Below are 27,575 nucleotides of genomic sequence, written 5' to 3'. Positions count from 1 at the left end.
AGCATGTAGGTCCTGAGCAGATCCTGAGAAAAGGAACCGGAGCCCAGGTGGTTCACTTCTGGGAGGTGATGGCAGACACTGGAAATGTGAGGTGGGGACATTGGAGCAGTGAAGGAGGAAGGGGTGATAAAGATGCACTGAGGGGCCCCTAGGGACTTCATCCATCCTTGGAACTGTGCAGAAGTTGCCTCAGAGTCATGCCCCTGGAAGATGGGGTGGCTGGAGCACTTATCTGCTGACTCCCATCCCAGCTGGCTGAATATTCCCCGGGGGAGGTAACTGGGAGAAAACATCAAGAACAAGCTGGTGAAGGTTGCTCAGTGGCAGGGGCACGTGGAGCTGTCCACCACGGCTGTGCTGAAATTGGGTGGGCTGAGGGGCAGGGGTGAGGAGGGGTGCTTCACACGTGTCTGCTCTGTTTCCATGTGCACATGTGTATATGTGTGCATGTACACGTGTGTGTGCGTATGCTTGTGTGAGTGTTCGCATGCATAGTTCACACGGGCATTGGGTTGGGCACGGGGGTGGGTTCCTCCTGCTGTCTGGTCCACAGGTAGTGTGTGGGGATCTCCTGTGGAGGGAGATTCTCTCCGGACGCCCATGGGAAGCACAGTTACTACAGGTCACGGGTACCTGTTGGATGCTTGGTGCCAGCGGAAGTGGATGCTTGGGGTGGGGTCTGGTAATTCTGGTCAAATGGTCTCTGTAGTAGTCCTGCCAGCTTTCTGCCCTGGATCTGGGCCCATTTCTGGATTTGGACCTCCAGCCTTCTCCTTCATTCTATGAGATGCCCAGTCTTGCTCCTATAAATCTCTTTCTCATAAGCTGGCTAGATGGGGTTTCTGTTGCATGCAAACCAAGAACTCTACTTGCTCCCTTCCTTGAGTATTTGACTTTTTAGGTTAGTGGTTTATAGCAAACCTAAATAATTTTCATTGTACCCCCAGTATCTTTAGATTCTTAAAACAGAGACAAAAGTAGGATAGGTTTAATCTGTTCTTCAAAAGCAAATGTCGTTTCTCAGAGCAGTTTCGTATATTTTTCTGGTTAATATCATCCATGCATTCTCAGTTGCTCAGTTGTGTCTGACTCTTTGCAACCCCATGGACTGTAGCCTGCAAGGGCAAAAATACTGGAGTGGGTTGCCATTTCCTACTCAAAGGGATCAATCATCCCGACCCAGGAATCGAACCTGAGTCTCTTGCATTTCCTGCATTGGCAGGTGGGTTCTTTTACCACTGCACCACCAGGGAAGCCTCTAGTTGGGGTACATCTCAGTTGTTCTAATGACTTGATGGTTAAGAAACTGAGAGTCAGAAAAGTGAAGTGATCTGAGTAAGGATCTAAGGGCCAGGAACAGGACTCAGATGTCCAACTGCTGGGTGTCTTTTCTCTCAGCCATCCATTGTCATAGTTTATTATTAATAAGAAGGTGGCAAGAATGCACCTTCTTCATCCTCTTACACCAAATGTCCTGTTAAGGATTATCATTCAATATCTTGGGATCATCTCTCGGAATGAAAAAGATAAAACCAAGTGATCTATAGAAGGTTTTATCTTTTTCATTCCGAGAGATGGTCCCAGGATATTGGATAATAATTCTTCGCAGGACATTTGGTGCAAGAGGATGAAGAAGGTGCATTCTTGCTGCCTTCTTAATGACCCATGACATTGAATGGTAGAGAGAAAAGACAGCCAGCAGTTGGGCGTCTGAGTTCTGGTCCTGGCTCTTTAGGTCCTCACTCAGATCACTTCACTTCCCTGACCCTCAGTTTCTTAATCATGAAGCCATTAGCGTGGCTTAGATGTTGTTCCCCTACATGGGTGGTAAGATGGCTGTAATCGGATGCCCAGAGATTCCATTAAGCCCAGTTTGATAATATTGTTTTTGAAATGTGTTTCAGATTTTTCTAGCTCAGTCTAAATTTGTGAAAGCTGTGGGTGTTTTGCTCTTGAAAAATCTGTTTTCTTTGCCTTGTCTTTGCTTGAAAATCCTTTCTGTTTATGGCTTCCATTCTTAGCTGTTCGCTAGTGGTAGAGACAAGAGGAGACATAGACAGGTGAAGGCAGGAGGCTGTGTGCTCCCCAGCAGAGTGCTTTGACAGCTGAAGATAAACTCAGTCCCTTCTGAGCAGCTTGATTCCTCCTCCAGATTTATTTCCTTCTTTCATCTGAGCTGTTGAGCAAACCCACCCTGGAGTGAAATTCTCAGATTCCTCTGCTCTCATCTGAGCTGAATTGAGCCCGACAGGGAGACCGCCTCTTGTGGTGGAAAATGGCTCTTTGATCTGCAGCTCGGAGACCCCTGGGTGCAGCTGCAGCGTGGCCATGCAGGGTGTGAGGCTGCCTGTGAGAGCTGGTCCACGTCATCCCTGGAACTGGTGTTTCCCAGGATTCAGTTTTCCCATACTTACCCGCCACCCCAAACTCTTTTTCCCTTAACTATTGTCATTTCAATTGATACCTACTGGGGGGAGGAAATAAATTTATCTCTAAAGAAAATGTTATTTTTCTCCCTTAAGGCAGAAGATCAATCTCTTTTGAGTTTCTGGCTTTATTCTATTTTTCTAATTCACGTCGGACTAGACATGTGGCTATGGCAGGAATGGGTTTATCACATAAACCCGTCACCTTGGGAATCCTGACCAAAGAGACTGGGCAGTTGCATTGTCTTTTCCCCATCTGATGTCATTGTTTCTTTCACTCTGTGTGTGTGTGTGTGTGCGTGTGTGTGTGTGTGTGTGTGTGTGGTGCTCAGTTGCCCAATTGTCTATGACTCTTTTCGACCCCGTGGACTGTAGCCCACCAGGCTCCTCTGTCCATGGGGTATTTCAGGCAAGAATACTGCAGTGGGTTGCCATTTCCTACTCCAGCTGATCTTCTCTACCCAGGGATCTAACCCAAGTCTCTCGCATCGCCCCCTTTGGCAGGTGAATTCTTTACCACTGTGCCTGCCACCTGTGAAGCCCTGTATAACAGCAGTACTGATGTTCAGTTCTTTAAATCAGCTCATAGTTTTACTAAACTGACCTAAAATAGAACCTTTATATCTCTTCTGTAAATGGAAAAACCAGTATCTTTTGCTATAAATAGAAGGCAACTGTAATATAATTATGCATGAAAGCCAGTGTTGTAACATTCAAGCTAGAAGGTGGCAGGCTCTAAAATGCCTTGATTTGGGGGGTCACTAGTTTTCTTTGTTTAAAGGGGGAGATTTTCAAGTGTCATAAGAGGTTAAAGACATTAAAACACTCAACTGAAACTTTCTACCGATTTAATCAAAATGTTTGATAAAGATTACAAACTCTTTTTTTCAACTTAATATCAAGTCCTTGTCATATCACCTAAACTATTCTTATGTGCCCTCTCATGTAGAGGTGTTTGCCCTACATCTTAAAAACATTGTTAAAAATAAACATAATTTTTAATATTTAATTTCAGCCATTAAAACTGTATGAGGTATAAGAACTCTGTAATAAAATTTGGCGACATGAAAGCTTGGTCTTTATCTCTAAGACCTGACAACATTTTCTTTCCTGACAACATTTGATGGGATTAAAAAACTGTGTGGGCTTCCCTCATGGCTCAGTGGTAAAGAATCTGCCTGCCAATGCAGGAGACACAGGTTCAATCCCTGATCCTGTGAGATCCCTCATGCCGCAGAGCAAGTAAGCTCAGGACCCACAACTACTGAGCCTGTGCTCGGGAGCCCAGGAACTGCAACCACTGCAGGCCTCGCCCTAGAGCGTGTGCTCTGTAAGGAGAGAAGCCACCACAGCGAGAAGTCTGCTCACAGCAACTAGACAGTAGCCCCCGCTTGCTGCAGTTAAAGAAAAGCTCCCGCAGCAGTAAAGACTCACTCAGCACAATCAGAAATAAAATAGTAAATAAATAAAATTAAAAAAAAAAAGAAATTGAGTTTGAAGTCACCAATTAAGCTCTCCCCATTCATCACTTAAAAAAAAAAAATAAAACAAAACAAAACTGTGGCCTCTTGAGAGCTGAAAGTCCAAGGGTGGAGGGGACCTGGTCCCCAGCTCTTTGCTTCCCTTCTCTGGACTCTCAAGAGAGGCCACACTCCCCTGCCTGCCCTGAGCCCCTTGTTTCCCATCCTGCCAAGGGGCTTGGCAGCTGGAGGCTGCCTGGTGTATCCTTAAGGTGGTGGTGGTCAATGCCCCTTGCACTTTCTGTCCAGCAGGAGCCTTTTTAGTAATGGGACAGAATGTTCTAGGGCACACGAGAGCAGATGCTGTTAAAATTTGTGTTCAACACAGACCTGATGTAACTCTCAGGCTACAGTTTCCCAGGGAAAAATGCTTTTATTGTTGTGACTTTGCTGTACTTTAGAGTAGGTTTGGCAACTAAAGGAAATATAAGCAATTTATTTATTTATATTTTACCTTACTTTTATGAGCAATTTATTTAAACAAGGTTCCAATGAATCCCAATGTCTTTTTTAAAAACTTTTTGTTTTATATTGGAATATAGCTGATTAACAATGCTGTGATGTTTCAGGTGGACAGCAAAGGGACTCAGCCATACATATACATGTATGAATGTCAAGGTCTTAAAAGTATATTTTTCATTTAACCCATGGGAGGCAAATCAGTATCACATATTATTTCTCTTGTGTGAAATTCATTCATTCATTAGTTTTAAAAATATATTTATTTGGCTGCTCTGGATCTTAGTTGCAGCATGCAGGATTTAGTTCCTGGACCAGTGGTCAAACCCAGGACCCCTGCATTGGGAGCTTGGAGTCTTAGCCAGTGAACAACAAGGGAAATCCCTCATTCATTTATTAATTCAACAGGTATTTGAGTGCTTTCCATTTGCCTGGTACTGATATTGCACTGACTCTATAGTAGGGGAGGATGTAGTTCTCTGACCTTGTGAAGCTGTTTCCTCATAGGGGTGGCCCAGAGAAATTCTTGGTGTTCTGGTATTTATGGTGCTCTTATTTTCTGAGCCAACCCAAGTACTGGAGTACTTGAGGATTTTGAATGGAGCCAAGTTCAGATGGACCCATGGGGGAAGGGAGGGAAGGTCAGCTGGCTGGTGAGGAGAAAGAATGTCTGGCCAAGAATGGTCTGGACATGGCTCAGCACTGGGGCTCTTGATGTCTTCTGAATCTGGGAGTAGTGTATTAAAAGTGATTTTGCAGCACTGCTGGCTAATGAAAAAATGCCCATCACAAGAGCAAATCAGTAGATTCTGCTTGCTTTTGCCTGTTTGTTCTTAGAGCTTTGTTGCCTTTTGTTCTCTGCTTAATGACCTGTTTGTTGCTGTTTGAAATGCCTGTGGACACTCGACAAGGTGCATCAGTAAATGAAGAGGCTGAATTGCGTGAGACAGGCATAAGGAAAGAGCCCGGGAGAGTTGAGAGGGCACAGGCAGTAAGTGCCAGGCTCCAAGCTGGGGATAATCTTGGCTTTTAAGAGGAGCAGAAAAGGGAAGAGTTTTCCCAGATCCAGTGCTATCTGATTGAGTTTTTGCTTTTGCAGAGATGAGAACAATTCCCCAGATGAATGTACCTTGGAAATGCAGTTTTGGTGTTATACCAAGCAGTGTCATGATTTAGCTAGTATCACATGGAGAACTGTTATCCAAGTTTGAGATAAATCTCCATCTGTGACGTGGGACTTCTCTTATATGCCTCTGGATGTGTAGTACTTTTAAAAATTATAGTTGATTTATAATATGTTAGTTTCAGGTGTACAACAAAGCAATTCATATATATGCATGTATATATATGCATATATTTGCATGTATGCATGTATGCAATGCATATTACATTATTTTTCAGATTCCTTTCCATTATAGATTATTACAAAATGTTGAGTACCATTCCTTGTGCTATACAGTAAGCCCTTGTTGGTTATCTATTTTTTATATAGTAGTGTGTATCTTTTAATCCCAAATTCCTAATTTATCCCTCTTCCCTTTCCTTTTTGGTAACCATAAGTTTGTTTTCAATGTCTGTCAGTTTATTTCTGTTCTGTAAATAAGTTCACCTGTATCATGTTTTAGATCCCATGTATAAGTGATATCATATGACATTCGTGTTTCTCTGACTTCCTTCACTTAGTATGATAGTCTCTAGGTCTATTCATATTGCCGCAAATGGCAAAAGCTTCATTCTTTTCTGTGGCTGAGTAACACTCCATTGTATAGGTGCACCACGTCTTCTTTACCTGTTCCTCTGTTGATGGACCCTGAGGCTACTTCCACATCCTGGCTATTGTAAATAGTGCTGCTGTGAACACTGGGGTGCATGTATCTTTTTGAATTAGAGTTTTCTCTGGATGTATGCCCAGGAGTGGGATTGCTGGATTATACGGTGGTTCTATTTTTAGTTTCTTAAGGAACGTCTATACTGTTCTCCTTAGTGGTTGTGCCAGTTTACCCTCCCACCAACAGTGTAGGAGGGTCCCCTTTTCTCTACCTCCTGGATGTGTAATATTTATAATCCATCTCTGAAGGATATTTCTGAAGAGATTACAGAGTTAAGGAGCCTGTGGGACAGGGGAGACTGTGCCTGAAACAGTTCTGAACATCCTCAGCTATATTATCCACAACTTTGAATATCCCAGATAGAAATCTGGTCTCTTTATGGCACTTGCTTTTCCCCTTAAAGGTACATTCATGGTCCATGGCACAGAAAGTTTCATTTTTGAAAGGAAGATTAAGAAATATGGTTGCTTCTCACTTTCCAAGTCTCTGTAACGTTGTAGCTTCTTTTACAAACACAGCTAGAAATATAGGAGCCTAGAAGATAGGGACCCAGCTGGGTTCTCCGATTGTTGGTTCACTAAAGAACAGATATGTCTCTGGTCTGTGTGTAGAGCACAGAATTGTCCCTGGCAGGACGCCAAGCAAAACAGTGTCACCTGGAGTTTTGTCTCCCTGGTCTTTGATGCTCGCATAGTTGCTGCTGTAGGTAACTGATGTGTTACCCTGCTTCCTTTGTGTCTGTAGGATCTGAGCTAATGGATCACTTTTTGTCACAGCAGGATTAAAACAAGGACTTGACTGCAGAATAGTGTATGTTTGGGTGTATGTGTCTGACACCATGTCAGTGTGGTCTTGGGAGACTGTGTTCCTGAACTGAGTAAATGGAGAAACATTGTCCTGGGGTGGAGAGAAAGCAAAAACTCCTCTGGAAATGCTTCCCACAAAGCAGGCTCCGGGCTGCAGATCCATTGCATGTCAATGGATACCAAGTTGTTACATACTGGGTAAAATTGCGTGGGCGGAAGGTCTTGCTACTGGAGGTCTCCTTCACAGACTTGAAGACAGAGGTTCCTCAAGGGTATCCCGTTAGGTTGGGGCAAGTGAGTCAGTCACCTGTTCACTGTAGCATCTACCTGCCCAGCTACTCACCTTCAAACCTGTCTGGTTCCTGGGGGCAATTGAGTTTACAACCATGGGTCAGAGTAGCTGGGACATGGGCAGCCTTCTGGAAGATTCCTCGCCCCAAGGCTGGCAGAGAAGTAGCTGAGCCACCCCTCTCCCCCTACTCCCACCTCTGACCCAAGGAGCGATGGGAGCCACTGTGATGGATATCTCAGGGACAACAGGTGGAGGACAAAGGTTCTCATAGCCCTCTGCTCCCTCCCATCTTTGTCCACACACAGAATCCCACGCCTCCTCCATCCCTGGAGGGGAGGAGAAAATCTCAGGCAAGACTACTTTCAGTTATTTTTAAAATTAATTAATTTTTTATTGATTTGAACACACTGGGTCTTAGTTGCGGCATGTGGAGGGATCTAGTTCCCTGACCAGGGATCAGACCTGAGCACTTTGCATTGGAAAAGTGGAACCTTAGCCACTGGGACCACCAGGGAAGTCCCTCAGTTTTTATATTTTAAATCAGCCTGGCTACACAGAGAATCAAAGTTAATTTGAGTTTTAGAAAGTAAAGAAAATAATGACTTTGTGGACTCATGTTCATACCCATTATGGGTCTTCCCTTCCATCCATGGACTGGTGGGGAGTGGAATGAAGTGGAATAAGATGTCCACCTTACCCTGAGGCTAACAGTTATCTCATGGGGACAGTTAAGCTGTTGATGGTTAGAAGGTACACAGAATGAGTGATTCATACTTGTTTGCTCTAAGCCAGGTCAGGCATTGTACTGTGGATGTAAATACATTCATGCAATTAATACTCAAGGCTGCCCTCCAAGTGGACACTCTATCCCCATTTTACAGACAGGAAACGGGTCTAAAGAGGCTAAAATAATTAGTGTTAAGTTACATAGATAGAGAGTGTCAACACTTGACTTTGGACCCGGGCACTGGGGTCTGGAGATGTGCTCGCAGCTCCACTGTGGCACTGCTTTTCCCATCAGTTTCCATCTGGATTAAAGAGGCCCTGGGAGAGGTTTGGAACGCTTCACCTGACAAGCAGCGCTGAGGATGCGGAGGCAGCAGGGGCGTCTGGCCGGCGTCCTTGCAGGAGGAGCTGTGTGGGCTGGGACCCGTGACCACGGGGGCGTGGCCTCAGTTCTGTGTCTGCCCACTTGTGTGGTTGCGGGCGTGCGACTCGTTCTCCGTAGCAGCTTCGCAGATTTTCACGAAGAACAAATGAGATAACGTGTGAAAGCCGTCAGCAGGCGTTCAGGGAGGGTGACCGAAAATGAGGCGTGATTTCAGCTGCTACTGTAAGTGACAGGCGAGAGTGGGGTCACCCCTAGTCTCGAGGCCTTTAAATCCACACCAGCTTCCCTACCCCTCAGCCAGCCTTGGTGGCCAACGTTGCCACAGGGGCGCCACATGAAGTTTGGCTAGAGAAGCTTCATAATCAGCAACCGCCTTGGCATCTTGGCTTCCCTGGTGGCTCAGACAGTAGAGAATCTGCTTACAATGCAGGAGACCTGGGTTCGAATCCTGTGTTGGGAAGATCCCCCGGAGAAGGGAATGGCAACCCACCCCAGTATGCTTGCCTGGAGAATCCCATGGACAGAGGAGCCTGGTGGGCTACAGTCTATGGGGTTACAAAGTGTTGGACATGACTGACACTTTTACTTAGCACCAGAGAGATTGCGGGCTCTCTCAGCAGGAAGAGATAGGTCTCTTTTGGGTGCGTCTATCTTAGATTTAGATGCAAAAGTGGCTTGGCCTGGACATCACTGCTTTGTTTCTCCCTGGGTTGGATGAAGCCCATCATTCCAATTGCAGGGACTGGCTGCACTTCATTGTGTGATTGGTTAATTCGACAAGTGCACACTGAGTACCTAACGTGTGTGCAAAGCAGCTTAGGAAGTGGGGGATGTGATTAAAACAAGCCTGATGTGGTCTCTGCTGGGGTGAGTCTTTTGAGTCTGAAGACCATAATGTATATAGAAACTTACAGATAATTATTTAATATTAGCTGTGATAAGTGCTAGGAAGGGAAAAATCAAGGCACAATAAAAGAAAAAAGGAATCCAGTCCTGTGTACCTGTGAAGGCTTCCCAGAGGAGGTGTCAGTTGAGAATTGAAGTATGGAAAGAAGTGAACTGGATTGTTGGAGGTGAGGAAAAAATTCAGCCATAAGGAAGAGTTTTGCAAAGGCCTGAAGCATTTGGGGTTCAGATGAGAAAGAGTTGGTAACCCAAAGAAAATTTCATGGGGGTTTGACTAAGTGGGGATAGGGCCAAGGCAGTAACTGGCCCAGGAGTAGGGAAGGAATTGCAAGAACCCGGTGAGAGTAGAGGTTGTGGGATAGGGCTGGACCACAGGAACCATGCTCACAGGGCGGGAAGCTCAGCCGTCATCACCAGCAGGAAGAAGCCAGGGTATTAATACCCAAGCTTCTCTCCTCTCCTCATCTAATCTGCTGTGCCTTCTACTGGATGAACCCAGATGGAAGCCAGAGGGAGGACAAGAGGTCCTCTAGAGATGTTGTGCACAGCCATCAGCCTCTATCAGTAGTGGACAAGAAAAGAAGGCTAGCAAAAGGGTCTGTGGGAGAAACAGAGACCAGTGAGTATAGCCATATGTGGGGAAAGTCTGTGTCTTCCGAAGACAGAGCCAGAATCCTAAAAAGAGAAAATTGCTCCTGCTAAGTGCTTAAAATTCAATCCTCCCATGACATGTATGAGATGGTTACTATGCTCCCATTTTACAGAGGAGAAAACTGAGGCTCAGTCAGGTTAGTTGTTCACAGAGTAGATAAATGGTAGAGCCAGGATTTGAATCCAGGCAGTTTGGTTCTGGAGTCTGTGCTTTTAGCCACAAAGCTAATAGCCTATCCACTGCCTCCTTTGGGCAGTTTGATGATCTCTCAATCATGGTTGAGATCATGCAGGGTCTTGTGGGATTTTGGACTTTTTATAACAATGGTGGTAGCCGGTGCAGGTTTTAGGCTTGGCACTTTGATGGCTTAGGATTTGGAGAGATCATCCTGCTCTGTGACTTCTAGCAGTGGTTGTAGAGTGCTTACCGTGGTGAGGACGATGGCAGGGGACTTGCTAATGGACTGGACATGAGAGCCCGTTATAGAAAGAAGGGTGTCAAGGTTGATCCCCTGGGTTTCTGATTTGAGCAATTTGATGTATGCTGGCTGCCATGAGCTGAAATTTTCACGTCTTCCTGCATGGATATGTGGGATTCCCAATGCCCAGTGTGATGGTATTTGGAGATGGGACCTCTGGGAGGTATTTAGTTCATGAGGGTGGAGTGGAGCTCGCAGTTGAGATTAGTGCCCTTATAAGAGAGCTTTCTTCACCTCTCTGTTCCCTACCACATGAGGACACAGCAAGAAGGGAGCCATCTGCAATCCAGGAAGAGGGCTCTCAGGAGCTGAATCTGCCAGCACCTTGATCTTGGACTTCCTAGACTCCAAAACTGTGAGAAATAAATTTCTGTTGTTTAAGCCACCCAGGGTGTGTATCTTGTTATAGCATCCTCCACTAAGAGAGTGGTCTTCTCTCAAAGGGGGCAAGAGGAATGAGGTGGCTTTTATTTTTATTTTTGGCTGAGTTGATCGTGAGTTTGGTTTTGGATGCATTGAGTTTGATTTCTTTGGAGACTTCTAAAAGGTGATTTCAGGTGGTGTTCAGTTGGAACTTGGAAAGTTCTGTTTGTAAACAATTATTTTGTAGATCATTACACTCTAGATGGTAGATGAAGTTGGGAAATGGATGTATATATATGTGTGTGTCTTTATTTCTCAGGAGCTGTAAACACCAAGTTACTGAAAATTAATGACAAGTCTTCATGGAGATGAACTATCCAATGTACCAGGTTGATCCCTTGATTGTGTCCAGGTTGGAGACAAAAAATTCATAGTGGCTCACAAAATGCTTTAAATTATTACAATGAAATGATTCTTACTAGGCATTTGAAGATTTTTATCATCAAACATTCTAAAAAAATAGCAGGCTTGACAGAAAATGAGTTTAGTCCCATAAAAGGTCAGGTTATCTTTGAGTTATGAATTGAATTTTATACCTTAGGTTTGTTTATTAATGTTTATTCTGAAGTGATGGCTATCACAAAGGGAGAGGATCTCTGATTGTTTCTGTAGGTTCCCTTGGTTTAATATTTGCTTTCTGTGCTTACAGTGATGGTTGAAATGTTGAACATCCTTCTGCCATCTGTGGTGGTAACTTTGTGTATCATCTGTGAACTTTGGGAGGATTTTATTTGGTCCTCTGAGTGGTAGAAATGTCAGGTCCTGGCTGCTTTTGTCAGTGCACTTGCAAATGCAAATATTAATAGAAGAAATCCAACTCAAAGCGGCCTGGAGGGAATTTCCTGACTCATGTAACTGAAAGACAGTCTCAGGTCTGACTGGATCCAGATGCTTAGTGTAACCAGGAAGCCATCTCTTTCCACCTATTGCCTTTGTTTTCCCCTGTTGGTTTTATTCTCAGGCAGGTGGTGGGCTCTTGGAACACTTATTACTTAGTGACAACAGAGCTGGATTCAACACTCCCTGAAAATTTATGGTTGACATGTCTATTTGTGGGCCAATCAGTTATGGCTAGGGGGATGAGACATCCTGATTTTTGGGGTTGAGTCACATGCTTCCTCCTCGGACCAATCACTGTCCAGGAGGACGCAATGCTTTGATTGGCTACAGCATATCAACCCTTGAAGCCGAGGGTGGGGTCAGCCTACCCTGAGGCGCCTGGACTGAGCTTAAGTGGATCCCAAGGGAAGTCCAGGTAGGTGCACTGCACCAGGAGAGGCGATGAATGCTGGTAGATTCTACTTGTACACCTTCTGGTCTTCTGTGGATCAGATGACCAGTATTGGGAGCCTGTTGGACAATTCTCACAACAGTTTTTCTACATTTCTCGGACTGTTTCTGAAGCATTTTACCACCAAGGGGCTGATTCTTGGAAATGTCAGCATTTAGAGCTGAGTTGGCTTATGAAAGGGCCAGCATCTGAGCGTTCTTGTCACTACCACCAGCACCGTGAAGTCTGCATAGTCCTTATATGCCAAACTCTGTTCTAAGAATTTTGTGTACACTGTCTCCATTTAATCCTTTCAATGACCCTGTGAGGTAGTAGTAGTAATAATAGTCCCATATTAACAGAGGAGGAAACTGAGGCACAAGGAGGTTCAATGACTTTCCCAAGGTCGCAGAGCTGGAGTCCATTTTTTCCCCCATATTTTTAAGATGTGTGTGTTATCTTAAGTGTCTTTTTCTTTCTTAGAGTCCAAATTTTAAGTCAGAAAGTAGCCTTAACTTCATATTCCATCTGTCTGTTTTGTAGAACTGTGTATTTCTCCTGCACATAGTAGATGGTTAATGCCTGACATGTAACAGATAAGTAGTATGTAGATTGTAAATTAACTCAAATACTTCCTGGCCACATTTGAATTCCAAACCCCTGAGTCCGACTTATCTGCTTTCCCAGTTCCTTCATTTCAAAAGCATTTCTGGTTCTTATTTGCTGCTGCTGCTGCTAAGTCGCTTCAGTCGTGTCTGACTCTGTGTGACCCCACAGACGGCAGCCCACCAGGCTCCCCCTTCCCTAGGATTCTCCAGGCAAGAACACTGGAGTGGGTTGCTATTTCCTTCTCCAATGCATGAAAGGAAAAGTGAAAGTGAAGTCGCTCAGGCGTGTCCCACTCTGTGTGACCCCATAGACGGTAGCCCACCAGGCTCCCCTGTCCCTGGGATTTTCCAGGCGAGAGTACTGGAGTGGGTTGCCATTGCCTTCTAATCCTAGGTTCCCATAAAACAATACTACTTTGCTAATTGGATCATGAGAAGCCATTTAATGAGCTCTGAGAAAATAATAGCCTCCTTGCCCCCTGCCACGTTCTGCTCATGGTGTGTGTGTGTGTGCGCACGTGTGTGTGCGTGTTTCTCTATTGTGCTTTGAACAACAGGTCTACTTCAGAGAGGCACCCGCTGTCTTTAACTTCACGCCGTGGGACATGACGATCTGAGACAGTGGTTGGGAATCTGAGGATAAAGCCTTCTGTGTTTCATCTTGTCGGATGTTTAAATGTGATCTGAAGAGGGACTGGTTTTCTTGGTGGGAGCCAACAGTGGGGCTTTACAAAGAAGTGAAGTGGATGAACAGACTATATTCCTCATAATGGGACAACGATGGACTTGAAATTGTGGCAGGTACTAGCTTCATGGCTGTGACCCAGCACATCCAGAGTTTGTAGGGGAGCTGCTTGCCCTTCTGTCCACTAATGCTGAAAAATAAGCATGTGCTTCACATGGAACCAAGGGCAGAATAGTGAGGGAGTGTCTGGAGCTCAGCCTGGGATCCAGTTTGCCAGGAAACGATAATCCCAGGCATGTGTGCAGGTGGTGGTAGGGATATTATCTCTAGGAGGCTGAATATCAGGTACCTACAGTGTTTTTTCACAGCGTCATCTTTCAGGATTTGAAATAGCTCAACTGGAATTCCATCACCTCCACTAGCTTTGTTCGTAGTGATGCTTTCTAAGGCCCACTTGACTTCATATTCCAGGATGTCTGGCTCTAGATGAGTGATCACACCATCATGATTATCTGGGTTGTGAAGATCTTTTTTGGACATGGAACAACAGACTGGTTCCTAATAGGAAAAGGAGTATGTCAAAGATGTATATTGTCACCCTGCTTATTTAACTTATATGCAGAGTACATCATGAGAAACGCTGGACTGGAGGAAACACAAGCTGGAGTCAAGATTGCTGGGAGAAATATCAATAACCTCAGATATGCAGATGACACCACCCTTAGGGCAGAAAGTGAAGAGGAACTCAAAAGCCTCTTGATGAAAGTCAAAGAGTAGAGTGAAAAAGTTGGCTTAAAGCTCAGCACTCAGAAAACGAAGATCATGGCATCCGGTCCCATCACTTTATGGGAAATAGATGGGGAAACAATGGAAACAGTGTCAGACTATCTTTTTGGGCTCCAAAATCACTGCAGATGGTGACTGCAGCCATGAAATTAAAAGACACTTACTCCTTGGAAGAAAAGTTATGACCAACCTAGATAGCATATTCAAAAGCAGAGACAGTACTTTGCCGACTAAGGTCCGTCTAGTCAAGGCTATGGTTTTTCCAGTGGTCATGTATGGATGTGAGAGTTGGACTGTGAAGAAAGCTGAGCACTGAAGAATTGATGCTTTTGAACTGTGGTGTTGGAGAAGACGCTTGAGAGTCCCTTGGACTGCAAGGAGATCCAACCAATCCGTTCTGAAGGAGATCAACCCTGGGATTTCTTTGGAAGGAATGATGCTAAAGCTGAAACTCCACTACTTTGGCCACCTCATGCAAAGAGTTGACTCATTGGAAAAGACTTTGATGCTGGGAAGGATTGGGGGCAGGAGGAGAAGGGGACGACAGAGGATGAGATGGCTGGATGGCATCACTGACTCGATGGACAGGGAGGCCTGGCGTGCTGCAATTCATGGTCGCAGAGAGTCAGACACGACTGAACGACTGAACTAAACTGACAGTGTTTTAGTGTGAGAATTGTTGGCATCTGGAGTGGGGCAGGACTGTTCTGTTCACTGCAGGGCATTTGGCATCCCTGGCCATACTCCTTTGACTCAGCGGTCTCCCACCTTTCTGGCACCAGGGACCAGTTTTGTGAAAGACAGTTTTTCCACAGACCAATGCGGTGGGGAGGATGGTTTCAGGATGATTCAAGCACTCCTATGACAGTAAAGAATCTGCCTGCAATGCAAGAAATGCGGCTTTGATCCCTGGGTCTGGAAGATCCTCTGGAGGAGCAAATAGCTACCCACTCCAGTATTCTTGCCTGGGAAATCCTGTGGACGAAGAAGCCTGGTTGGCTACAGTCCATGAGGCTGCAGAAGAGCTGGGCACGACTGAGTGAGTAGACAACAGCCGGCGTCTAATGCCACTGCTGGTCTGACAGGAGGTGGAGCTCAGGTGGTAGTGAGAGCAATGGGCAGTGGCTGTAAATACAGATGAGACTGCCTGGACTGCTAGCTGTCTGCCACTCATCTCCCGCTCTGTGGCCCAGTTCTTAATTAATCCTAGGCTCCCACAGAACAAAATTGCCTAATGGCCTGATACTGGCCTGTGGCCTGGGGGTTGGGGATCCCAGCTTTAAACACGAGCATTCTCATCTGAGGTTCAGCTGGGGAAGAATCTTCTTCCATACCCACTGGTGTGTTGGCAGAGTTTATTTCCTTGCTGTTGTAGGACTTTGGGCCCTGGATGTTTTCTGACTGTTGGTCCTCAGTTGCTGGAGGCTACCCAAGCTCCTGGCCATGTGGGTCTCCCAACATGGCTGCTTACTGGTTCGAAGACACCTGGGAGAGAGATTCTGTAGAGTGAGTCCACTAGCAAGATGGAGTCCTATAAAATGTAATGGAACCATGGAATGACATTTCATCACTGCTATCATACTACTCTGATTAGTAGGAAGCACAGGCCCTCCCCACACTCAAGGGGAAAAGATCCTAAAAGATGTGATCCCCTGGAGTCCCGGTTCATAGTGGACCACCCCACTGTCTGCTGCACCTGGTATGGACCAGAAGTAAATAAGTAAGTGGCTAAGTAAGACATGCCCCAGGCTGGAGGCAGTCATTTTTGCTGGTTTTGGGTGTCTGGGGACCAAGGCAGAGTTTTGGATATACTTATCTCAATGCCGTAGGAAGTGTAAAAGAAGGGAGCAATTCGTCAAATTTCCAATTTGTCAAAAGCTATATGTATAGTTTGATGAATTTTTAGCTTTCTTAGGTGAAAGGTTAAACAGTGAGAAAAGAGACAGGAGATAGCTCCTCAGGAATCAGCGCGTGTTGCTTTGGGGACGTTCTCATTGGAATTAAAACCCTACTTTACACATGCCTGTTCTCAGAGCTGCAATCCATGCCCTCGAGGACTCCGCTCTGAAGGTTCCAACACGGGTTGTTTGTATGTCTTTCCAGTTGACTCCTGCTCTCTTTAGGACTGAGACCGAAAGTATCTATCCTTAGAGTCCAGGTTCAGCCACCTGGGCAGGAGGGAGCCCCACCTGCTCTGTAGTCATGAGCATGGCAGGCTCTTTGCATTGACTCTTTCCCCTGTCCTGTAATCTCTCCCAAGTTTAAATCATGGTCTGCAACGAGCTCTCAGCAGAGCCCGCCTTTGCCAGTCTTCAGGTACCTAGTGGGAGATTCATGCCTCTCTCTGTGGTTAATTTATCACAGAGAAAGTGGTTTACTGGGAGAATCCAAATTAAAAGTATCTTTATAGTTTTGCCGAAGCTCATCCTGAAAGTGCTCCAGCGCCCAGGGCTCGGCTTATCTCAGGAAGCGAGTTGAACACCAGATGTTCCTTCGCGTTACTCTCCTTGACAGAATGTGATTGTCTGAAATGTGTCCCAAGCACTGTTATCCAAGGATTGTTCTGGGGACCACCTGCATCAGAATGGCAGTCTGTTTAAAAACAGCACTGCTGGGTCCCGCCCTAGACCTAGTGAGTCACAGTCTTTGGAGGTGGGGTCCAGATAGCTGTAACTCAGCTATTCTGATGGTCCGAAAGTCTAAGAACCTCTGGCCCATGGGGTTCTCATGCCTGAACTCTGTCCCCTGCTCTTGATAGCTTTTATCTCTTACTGAGCATTTTCAGCCCTGAAGGTCTGATATTTATGGAGCACCCAGAGATAGATGGTTAGAGAGAGACCTTTCATTCTACCAACAGTTATTAAGCACCTCCAATTTCCCTGGCACGGCTCTCAGAACAATGGATAAAGCAGGAAACACAATATTAAAAAAAAAAAAAATTCTACCCATTCTCCTGGTGCTTCTGTCCAGCGGGAGAGACAGAGAATAAACAACAGACGCAAAGTCTGTGGGTACTAGATAGGGCTTTATTTTAGACTGGGTGGTTTGGGAAAGGCTCAGAGAGATATTTGCTGGAACCTGAAGAAGATGAGGGAGTGAGTCCTGTGGGTGTCAAGGGAGATCTTTTCAGGTGAGTGGAACAGCATGAGCAAAGGTTTAAAGGCAGGAAGTCATGTGCTGTTTTAGGAGCTATGAGGAAGCCAGTTCCCCGCCAATAGAGAATGTTAGTATATTTCACATGCATAAAATATGCACTTTTCAGAGCATTGACATTTAAAACTACAAGTGTGTTATGGAAAGTTTTTCTTTAATTTGAGAATATCTGGCCATTGGAAATGAATCCACTGAAAATGGGAACATAAAATCATATAGAAAGTCATGAGAAAACGAAACCTGATTGGGATTTTTCTTCTTCTTTGAGAAATGAAATAAAGATAAACAAGTAAACAAAATCCAGTGATTCCCTTTCGGTGCTGCTCAGAATGAAGAATGCATTCATTGCCTCTTGACAGTTTTTTGTGGTTATTTCCCTTCAATTTTATAGAACTGCACGGTGTTGCATTTTTCATTTCACACTTGATGTTGTCAGTAGGATCTCGAAAAGGACCAGCTTAGCGGAAGTATTTCAAGGCTTCCCCAATTTCCCCAAGAGCTTCACTGCTTTGCTACTCAAGCGGCTCTCTTTTGAAGCGCTTATCTCTTTTCTCGTTGATTTCCCCTTCTTCACTTGTGAACTGTCAGTAAGTATCTCTTGAAAGGGGGTGGATCCTTTGCCGGATCCTTTTTCTCAGTAGCTTGGTTGGCATTTGTCAATCCTCCATATTCCAAGGTTGGCATTTACACTTTGCAGTAGATTTGCATTGCATTGGCATTTTATTTATAGCTGACAATCAGCAGGGGCCGACGCCACTCCCCAAAAGACAGAAGATGCTGAGTTGGTGCCACTGTCATCCAAACGCCAAGTGAGAGTGGGGATTGGTTTCCTGAAGGCTCTGTTCATTTAACAGTTTCTTAGCTTGCCGTGTTATTTTTTTCTATGGAATCACGTAACTTGGAGAACACAGATAACAAATAGTTGTATGATGAAGACCCTATGGAAATATTATAAGGTTTTTTTTTTTTTGGTGAATGTCAGGAAATGGTTGCTACATAAATGAACTAGAGGTGATCCCTGCGGGTTGGTCCTTGTATTGTTTATTTCTTCACAGTAGACTAGGACCTGTTAGCTTAAGAGTCAAACTCCATTTTTTACACATCTAATTGTTTTAAATATACTTGAAATAAGCATGTTGTATTAGACATTTAGAGCTCGCTTGCTTTGCATGCCCTGCAAAACTGTTCCCAGCATCTGTTAGTGATAGACCTTGTAGCTTTAAGACTCCAAGCTACAGTGGTGCTTTGGAGCTGTTTGACCTGGAGATTTCCCACCGCTCAGTGACATGTAAGTTCCCTCTCCGATTCTTCTCTCTCTGGGGCTCCCTGCCCTCCTTCCCTTCTGGCTAGTGGCCCCCACATAGTTTGGAGGATCTTAGGCTGTGAGGGACTCCTACAGTAACATGCAAACCTATCAAATCTTTGCCCAGGTAAAGCTTTTGCTTGCTACTGCCACCTTGTGGTCGTATCTTTCCCTTGATCAGCCCCCAAATCCCTCAAACTCATTACAGTGCTGAGACCATTAATCGTTGTCACAAGGTTTAGATTATTGTAGTTTTTAAATAACAAGAGTTAAGAATATCACTAAGCCTAAAAATATTTCTCTAAAACAAACTTAATGAATATTCAAGACATGGATTTTTCTGGGCTTAGATTGTTGTAACAAATAGGATCTAAAATTGGGAAAGGTTTGGACTGAGAACTAGGATTTAGGGACAATTTTATAACTTCTATGTAGGAGAGAGGCAGAACCTCAATAGTCTAGCTTTAGGCTTGTGTTTTTGATTCCTACCATCCATTTTTTTCTAACTCGAATTTCCTTTTGGCAGCCACTCCCTGCTCACCCCTCCCCTGTGGTTCAGATGGGGTTAATTTTACCTCGTGCAGGGTGGTCATTGAAGGGCCAAACCATTGAGCATTGTCCTTTCACCTACCTCGGCCACAGTTTTAGGTCCAAGGTTGAATACTCAGTCAAGTGCAACCAGTGAAAACCTGGCTCCAGAATTTTGTTCTGGAGTCAAGAGCAAAATCTTGAGAGAGTCTTACTTTTCCTTTGTCGATGAGGATGTGAGATCTGGAGCTGTTGCAGCCACACTGTGACCACGAGAGGAGAGCCTGTCAGTGCACAAAACCCGCATATGTGAGAGCTGAACAGAGTCAAGTGCCTAGGAAACTGGAGGCATCATTTAAACCTTTGTGATGAGTTGATTCTAAAGCTGGCCCTACTTCTAGACATTTATGTAGATATGAACCAGAAAGGGGTTATTTCTTTGGTCAACTACAATCATAGAAGATTTCAGAGTATTTGTCAGGTGTACACTGATGTCCTTGGAACCCAAAGTATCAAAGGTTGAGTGTTCTCTACAGTTTGCCCCATCTTGGGATATGAGAGGAATTTCCTGCCAAGGAAAAAGAGTAAGATGAGAGAAATCATATTTGGAGAGGAAGTGGTTGGGGTCCTGCATGGAGACTTAGAGCAGTTTCAAAGGACATCTCATAGGGAGGGGACTTGATGCCTAAGTGTATGGTCTCTGCAGAGTATGCAACAGTTCACGGTGAGAAAAACCCTAATGGTAACACTGATCCGTTTCTTTGTCCCAGGTGTTTTTCTAAGCACTTTATATTCAGTGATTCACTTAACCTTCATAATAACAACATTATAGGCAGATATTCTTATCACACACATCTTATAGATGAAGAAACCAACTCACAGATGTTCAGTGATTTGTCCAAACTCTTAAAACTGGTTCGTTGTCATCATCACTGACTCCACCATCTCCCTGACCTTCGTTCCTGGGAGCATCCAGCTTTCCTAGGCAGGCAGGAATGCCTGGTATTTCACAACCATCCAAAGCAAAGATAATTAGAATATATTTCTCTTGGGGAAGAGTCAGGGGAAAGGAAAATTAAGGAGTTTGGGATTAACATATACACATTGCTGTATTTAAAATGGATAGCCAGCAAGTACCTACTGTATAGCGCAGGAAGCTCTGCTCCATATTATGTAACAACCTAAATTGGAAAACGATTTGAAAAGGCATACATACATGTATATGTATAAGTGAATCACTTTGCTGTACGCCCGAAACTAACACAACATTGTTAACCAACTGTATTCCAATATAAAATAAAAAAATTAAACAGAATATACTGCTCTTTATTTTGTAAGTTTGTTTTATTAATGTGTCAGCATCTGTTTACCCAGGCAACTGAGTTTCTTAATTTCCTCCTTTACTCACAGAAAGTGATATAATGTAGTATATCCATGTATGTAGCACTTCTTCTATGCCAGCACTTTATATTGTATTATCTCTCTGCCTGTGTATCAATGTTATGACGTGGTCACTGTATTCATTTCCTAGGGCTGCCCCAACAAGCTGGGGGGCTTGAAACAACAGACGTATGCTATCTCACAGCTTAGGAGGCTGGAGGTCCGCAATCAAGGTGTCAGGAGTGCTGGTTCTCTCTGGAGGCTCTTAAGGAGAATCCATTCCCTGCCCTTCTCCTGGCTTCTGGTGGGTTGTCCACCATTCTTGGTGTTTGTTGGCTTGTGGACAGATCACTCCAATCTCTCCCCTTGTCTTCAGATTGCCTTCTTTCCTGTATCTCTGTCTTCTCCTTTTTGTTCTCTTATAAAGACACCACTCATTGGTTCAGGCCCATCCTAAATCCAGGAGGGTGTCTTCTTGAGATTCTTTAACTAATTACATCAGTGAATATGCTATTTTCAGATCAGGTCACATTTTGAGGTTCTGGGTGGATCTGAACGTTTGAGGGACCCTATTCAACCCACAACACCCATCCTTAGTTTTTCCTGAGAGAGGAGGAGACTCAGCATGACAGATAAAGTGAACAGCGGGGCTAGGACCCAACCTGGATTGCCTGGAATGAACACTGGGTCTTGTGTCTCAGATGTAGCTGCCAGAGGGGCGGACTGGATCCCGCTTCCATGGTGGAATCGGCTTTCGATTGCAGTCCTTTTCTGTAGTCTTCCGGTGTCACAGATTTTCATTTGTGAACCTGAAATAACAATCCCCATTCATAGTGCTCTCAGGAGATGAAACGTTCAGACAGGTGAAGCACAAGACAGTTTAGGCAAAGCTCCTGGAAAAGAGTCTGACCTATGGGCGTGGCCTCAGGAAATCCTAGTTATTACAATTCAACACAATTTCTGAGCAGTGTCAGGGTGCGTGCAGCTCCTAGTATTGTGCCTCCATGGGTATTTGGAAAGGAGGACAGTATTGTCCATGATGGTTTTGACTTCAAAGTTGCAGCCATTTATGCTTTTGAATGATCATTGGTTCAGTTTCCTCTTGAGCACTTTTCTTGTTGTGAGTTGTTGGGCTAACTCTAACTTTGGTAAGTACACTTCTCTGAATATTTTGGCTGGTGAGTTTCCAACAACCAGAATGTGTGCATCTTTTGTTGTCCAAATACTCATCTTCCGTATCTTCTAGGGCTAAGGCAGAACATGACATTTCTCTATGCTGCCCATACCCACATAAATTTGCCTGTCTTGTGGCAGCTCAAGTTTCCTTGAATGGGAGCATAAGTCCTACCCTCACAGGTGGTATAGGAATTACATGCATTAGTGATGAAAGGTATCAGACAGCCTGGCATATGGAAGGTGCCCAAGATATTTTGGCATTTGTTAGTAAGTCTTTTCCTACAGTATGATGGGGCAGGTGGTAGACGAGCCATTCCCTGGTCTGTACCAAAACCACTGGATACTCACTGGTCTGGACTGAGCTTTGTCCATCTTTGTATTTCCTGGTGCTTCATATATAGCACCTGGATCTCAAGACAGTCTTCTTAATATTAGAGGACTGGGTGGATAATCTGTGGTAGAAAATTGTTTCATGGCATTGATGATTTCAGAGTTCTCAAATCATGTCTTCTCAAGCAGACAGAGAGATTTGACTTACACACAACCACAGCTAGAGACACTCACTGAAGCTTTGATGTGCAGAGCTTGGTCAAGCAGACGTGATCATGCCTAGTTGAATGCCTACTTGGTTGACCTTAGTCTCTAGTCCCTCCAGAGGTTCAAGTTGATACCATATGACCCAGGGCTCCCAGGTAAACAAAGACACTCTAATCAGATAGAACACCACAAGGGCTTAGAGGTCACTTCCTAAGAGCTGAGGGCAAAGACTCATCTTCTCTTTGGGCAAAGTTCATCCTTTAGTGCACATCCACTGTGTGGACAACCAAACCATTGAAGTGGATGGCTTAAGTATAAGACACAAACACTTAGATGTGCTCACCGGGCCAGTCTTCTTCTGCCCTACAAGGTGGCAGATGCTGTGGGCTGGAGAGACCTAGCAGAACGCGATGGGGAGGCTATGGGTCTCTGCCCTCTGTTGTCTCTGCTGGGTGGAGTCTGACCTGCAGTCCAGGTGTCTTTCTTGCTTGTCCCTAGCTGCTGGATTGTCACCTGTCATTGGGCCAACAGGGAGGAATGCTCATCTGGACTCCGAGGCTCTTCCCCATCATAGACAAGGTCAAAGTCTCAGGTTACACTGTGTCCTGGGCACCTCGAGGGGTGGTGGAGGTTTGAGGGAAAAGCCCCTAGGTGTGTCCAGGGTGGCAATGGTCTAACTCATCTTGGGAACTCCCACTGAGCTTGCACAGTAGAGAAGTCATGTCCAAGAGTGAAAGTTCTCCATGGCCTTGACTTGCATTCCTGTTAGCAACATGAAGTCTGCTTGCTTTGTTTGGAACTTTATACTGAATGATTGAGAGTGAAAGTGTTAGTCACTCAGTCGTGTCCAACTCTTTGTGACCCCATGAACTGTAGCTTGCCAGGCTCCTCTGTCCATGGAATTCTCCAGGCAGGAATACTGGAGTGGGGTTGTCATTCTCTTCTCCAGGGGATCTTGCTGACCCAGGGATTGAAACTGGCTCTTCTGCATTGCAGGCAGATTCTTTACCAAATGAATGATTATGAGTGTATGTTAGAGTCCACATGGAACAAACAGAAAACAACATACATGTGAGCACAGCTGGGTGGATTCTCACAACCTGTAGTGCAGTCAGCACCCAAAAGAAGAAACAAACATTGTCGGTGCTCCAGAAGCCCCCTGGGGGAATCCATCCAGCTGTTTGCTCCAAAGGGTAACAGATGCTAACGTCAGCCTCACAGATGAGTTTAACGGTTTCAAAATTTCTATAAATGAGATTATACAGTGTGTGCTTTTTGACACCTGGCATCTGCCACTCAACCTCCAAATATAGGAGGTTCATGTAGTTTTAAAAAAATTGATTTTAATTTGTTTTAATAAATATTAAGTTGATATCTGTTTGGAGATGTCAATTAGTACACACAGATTTATTCCTAAATTGTTCTAATAAATTCCTAAATTTATTTTTACTTTTGATTGGGGTATAGTTGGTTTGTGGAATCTAAAAAAAAAAGGCTACAAATGAATGTATCTACAAAACAGAAATACAGATTTCGATAATAAACTTATGGTTACAAGGGAGTAAAAGGTGGGGGAGATAAATTGGAAGACATACACACGTGTGCTAAGTCACTTCAGTTGTGTCTGACTCTTTGTGACCCTATGAACTGTAGCCCTCCAGATCCTTCTCTGTCCATGGGATTCTCCAGGCCAGAATACTGGAGTGGGTTGCCATGCTCTCCTCCAGGGAATCTTCCTGACTCAGGGATCAAACCCGCATCTCTTGCGTCTCCTGCACTGGCAGGCAGGTTCTTTACCACTAGTGCCACCTAAGAAGCCCTGGCACATACACACTACTGTATATAAAATAGATAACTAATAAGGACCTACTGTATGGGACAGGGAACTCTACTCAGTACTCTGTAATGACATATATTGGAAAATAATCTAATAAAAGGGGGGAATATATGTATAACTGATTTACTTTGCTGTACGCCTGAAACTAACACAGCATCCATGTAGTTCTGTGTGGTACTACACTGTTCATTCTTGGTATTTCTGTCTTATTCCATTGGGTGACTGTATATTTTTTTTAGTTCTGCTTTTGATGGACAATGTAGGCCGTTTCCTTACTGGGTTTAATATGACAGTGCTGCCGTGAACTTTCTTGTACAGGTCTTTTGGGGAAACAAACGCCAGCATCTCTGTTGCTCATATGCCCTTGCAATGTAGGCTGCAGTCCATGGGATCGCTAAGAGTTGGACACGACTGAGCGACTTCACTTTCACTTTTCACTTTCATGCATTGGAGAAGGAAATGGCAACCCACTCCAGTGTTCTTGCCTGGAGAATCCCAGGGATGGGGGAGCCTGGTGGGCTGCTGTCTATGGGGTCGCACAGAGTCGGACACTACTGAAGCGACTTAGCAGCAGCAGCAGCAGCAGCTATGAGTGAACGTGCTGTAGAGTCTGCAGAAAGTCCTGGAGCACATGAGGAGGTGCCCTTGACAGTGGCGGGTGAGAAATGCCCAGTGAGACTGGCATTCTTTCCCACAGAGCCTCTGCAGCTGGCACAGCCCCTGCAGCCTCTCAGACCCTTCTACTTTATGAGAACCCTTCTTCATCCACCCCCAGGGAAGAACCGGCCCCCAGATCCTATCCATGCCTGCCAGACACATCTGTTTTGTCTCCATCCTGCAGGGCCCCTGAAGAAGAAAGTGATCTGGTTCCTAACACACCAATCAAACAGAAAATTAACATATGTGGCAGAATGCTGGAGCTCCTACTTCGGGGCACTTGTAAAGATAACAAGACACTTAGTTTTTGAAGGAAAGCCATTTACTGGCACTCTTTCTTGCATCTCCCAGAGGAAAGGGGAGATCGGTTCTAGCTCCCTGTTTTGACTCTCTGTTTTGAACTAAGATGGTCATATATATATTTTTTTCTACCCGACAGAATTAAGGCAGCAGCTGGTGTGAAAATAACTGCAGTGAGAGTCAGCAGCGAGGACCAGTGGGCAGTCCAGGAAGAAATAGATAACGACAGCATTCAGACCACGGCCACCCTCACATGCGTGGGCCATCACCCGGACACACAGAGCAGGTAAGTGCTGGGATCCTTAAGGTACCTCAGCAGCCATTTGTTGGGGATGGCTGCAGATGCTGATAGCAAAATAATGTGTGTATAAATAAAGCAATGCCTCTGCATTTAATGGGCGATGTGTTCTTTTGAGCTCATCAGCACAGCTCCGTCCTGCAGCTTCTGAATGGGTCCATTATGGGATGTGATGCTGGCTGAAGGCTTTATCCTTTATGCTCTTTATACATCAATGACCTGATTAGGTTGGCAATCTCAAAAATTACCTGCACTCACATTTGTCATGGTGCAGGGTTTGATAACCATTATTTTTAAATTTTATTATTGTTATTGTTGGCAGCGAAGAACTGAAGAATGAAATGGGTAAAATAGAAATGATTTAAGAGGCAAGTGGGAAAAGTACCTTTTTAATGAGCAAATGTAGGGTGGCTCTAAGCTGTCTAGTAATTGTCTCTTAGTGCTTAAAGGTGGTTGTTTTGCAGATATCACACCTGGGTATTGGCATATGGGCTCAGAATGTGAAGTTAGGTCAACTTCACATCATTGGCGGATCTTCTCCAGCTCGGATACCACCCTTGGGTTTATGGTGCTGAGCTCACCTGGGAGGCAGAGGGAGGTCATTGCTAACAATATTGCATCGGGGCTCCCAACAAGCAGAATGAGCTCAGGCCTGTTGCAATAGCCTTTTCTACGATCTCTTTGCCTGTCTTCTCTTCTCTTTTGACTGAGCAGTGCTGGCTATGCCATACTCCCATTTTTTTTCCCCAAATATTTATCTATTTTTGGCTGGATTATTTTGGCTTAGTTGCAGCCTGAGGGCTTCTCTCTAATTGTGGTGCACAGACTCAGTAGTTGCAATGTGCAGACTTAGTTGCCCTGCAGCATGTGGGATCTTAGTTCTCTGACCAGGTATTGAACCTGAGTCCCCTGCATTGCAAGGTGGATTCTTAATTACCGGACCACCAGGGGAGTCTTCCTACCCATTTTAAAGCCATTAATAGCTCCCCCTTCAGCCAGGATGAGACCTAACTTCTCAGGTTGGCAAAGAGCCCCTTTCTGATCTCTTACTTACCACCTTCTATCGTCATAACCTGTTCTCTTTTCTTTAGTTCTTGTTTTTGTTTTTTTTGGCTTTTTGGCTGTACCGTGGGGCATGTGGGGTCTTAGTTCCCTAACCAGGGATTGAACCCACATGCCCTGCAGTGGAAGTGCAGAGACTTAACCACAGGACTGCCAGAGAAGTCTCTCTTTCCTTATTTTTAAACGCTTTGAGGTCCGTGATGTTGGGCACTGAAGGAGCACTTGGTGAATGAATGAGGGGGTCGGTGGTGGGAGCATAAGAAATGGAGAGATTGGGTGGAATTTGCCTTTTCCAGTGGATTTCTAGGCTGAGTGCTGTTTCATCTTGGGCAACCTCAGCCAACCTCAGCTAGAACTCAGTTCTGACTGTTTTTGAAGATCTCTTTCAAAAGGAAAGAGAGACTCAGGTTGAGTGACCAAAAAGCCTTCTATTAAGGGTATTGACCAGGGGATCTGGGTTCTGGGTGCCTCTCACTCCCAAATCAACATTCTGGATATTGTCCTTTACATCCCTTGACAGAACTTTAGTCTGAGACCTCAGTTGACCCATGATTTCCCTGGAAATCTCTACTTGCTATCTGAATACCCCTGAATCCTGCGTTGATACATGAAGAGAGCTTAGGATTTACGTATTTGGGCTCAGCTGCAAGTGCTAGAATTCCCACCTAAAATGGCTGCTACAGTAGGGTTTTGTGATCTCATGTGACAAGAAATTCGGAGGTGGGTGTTTCCGTGGTTGGTTAATCTCGCAACACAGTTGTGTTGCCCGGGGGTGTGCTCTGTCTTTCCACTGTATCATGCCCAGTTTGTTGGCTGTCATCCTCCAGCTTGTTTCCTCGTGGCTGCAAGATGGCTGCAGCAGTTCCAGACATCACAAACTTGTCTAGTTGTATACAAAGACTGGAAGGGAGGGGGGCTTCTCCTCATGTATCTTTTTTGCTGGGAGAGAAGACCTTTCCAACTGGAAAGATGATTTCCCCTTCAAGTCTTCCTTTTAGATATCATCAGTAAGCAGTGGGTTCCATGCCTTTGCTCAAGAATTAGCACAGTCTGGGAAAGTGAATATTTGCTGTTATTTTCAGGCTTTGTACTG

At 44.8% G+C, this 27,575-nt stretch overlaps 1 protein-coding gene across 3 annotated transcripts in view; it reads left to right on the top strand.

Annotated features, from left to right (window-relative positions):
• The window catches only part of TMEM132B (transmembrane protein 132B), a 399,927-nt gene that overhangs the window by 198,060 nt on the left and 174,292 nt on the right, over positions 1-27,575 (top strand). For all 3 annotated transcript variants that reach the window (XM_069557618.1, XM_069557620.1, XM_069557619.1), the window contains exon 3: positions 25,262-25,408. In XM_069557618.1, the coding sequence (XP_069413719.1) occupies positions 25,262-25,408 (147 nt within the window). The remainder of the gene's footprint in view (positions 1-25,261; positions 25,409-27,575) is intronic.

The sequence above is a fragment of the Ovis canadensis genome, chromosome 17 (assembly GCF_042477335.2).
Source record: "Ovis canadensis isolate MfBH-ARS-UI-01 breed Bighorn chromosome 17, ARS-UI_OviCan_v2, whole genome shotgun sequence".
NCBI classification, from domain to species: domain Eukaryota; kingdom Metazoa; phylum Chordata; class Mammalia; order Artiodactyla; family Bovidae; genus Ovis; species Ovis canadensis.
This window is presented reverse-complemented; position numbering and strand designations above follow the sequence as displayed.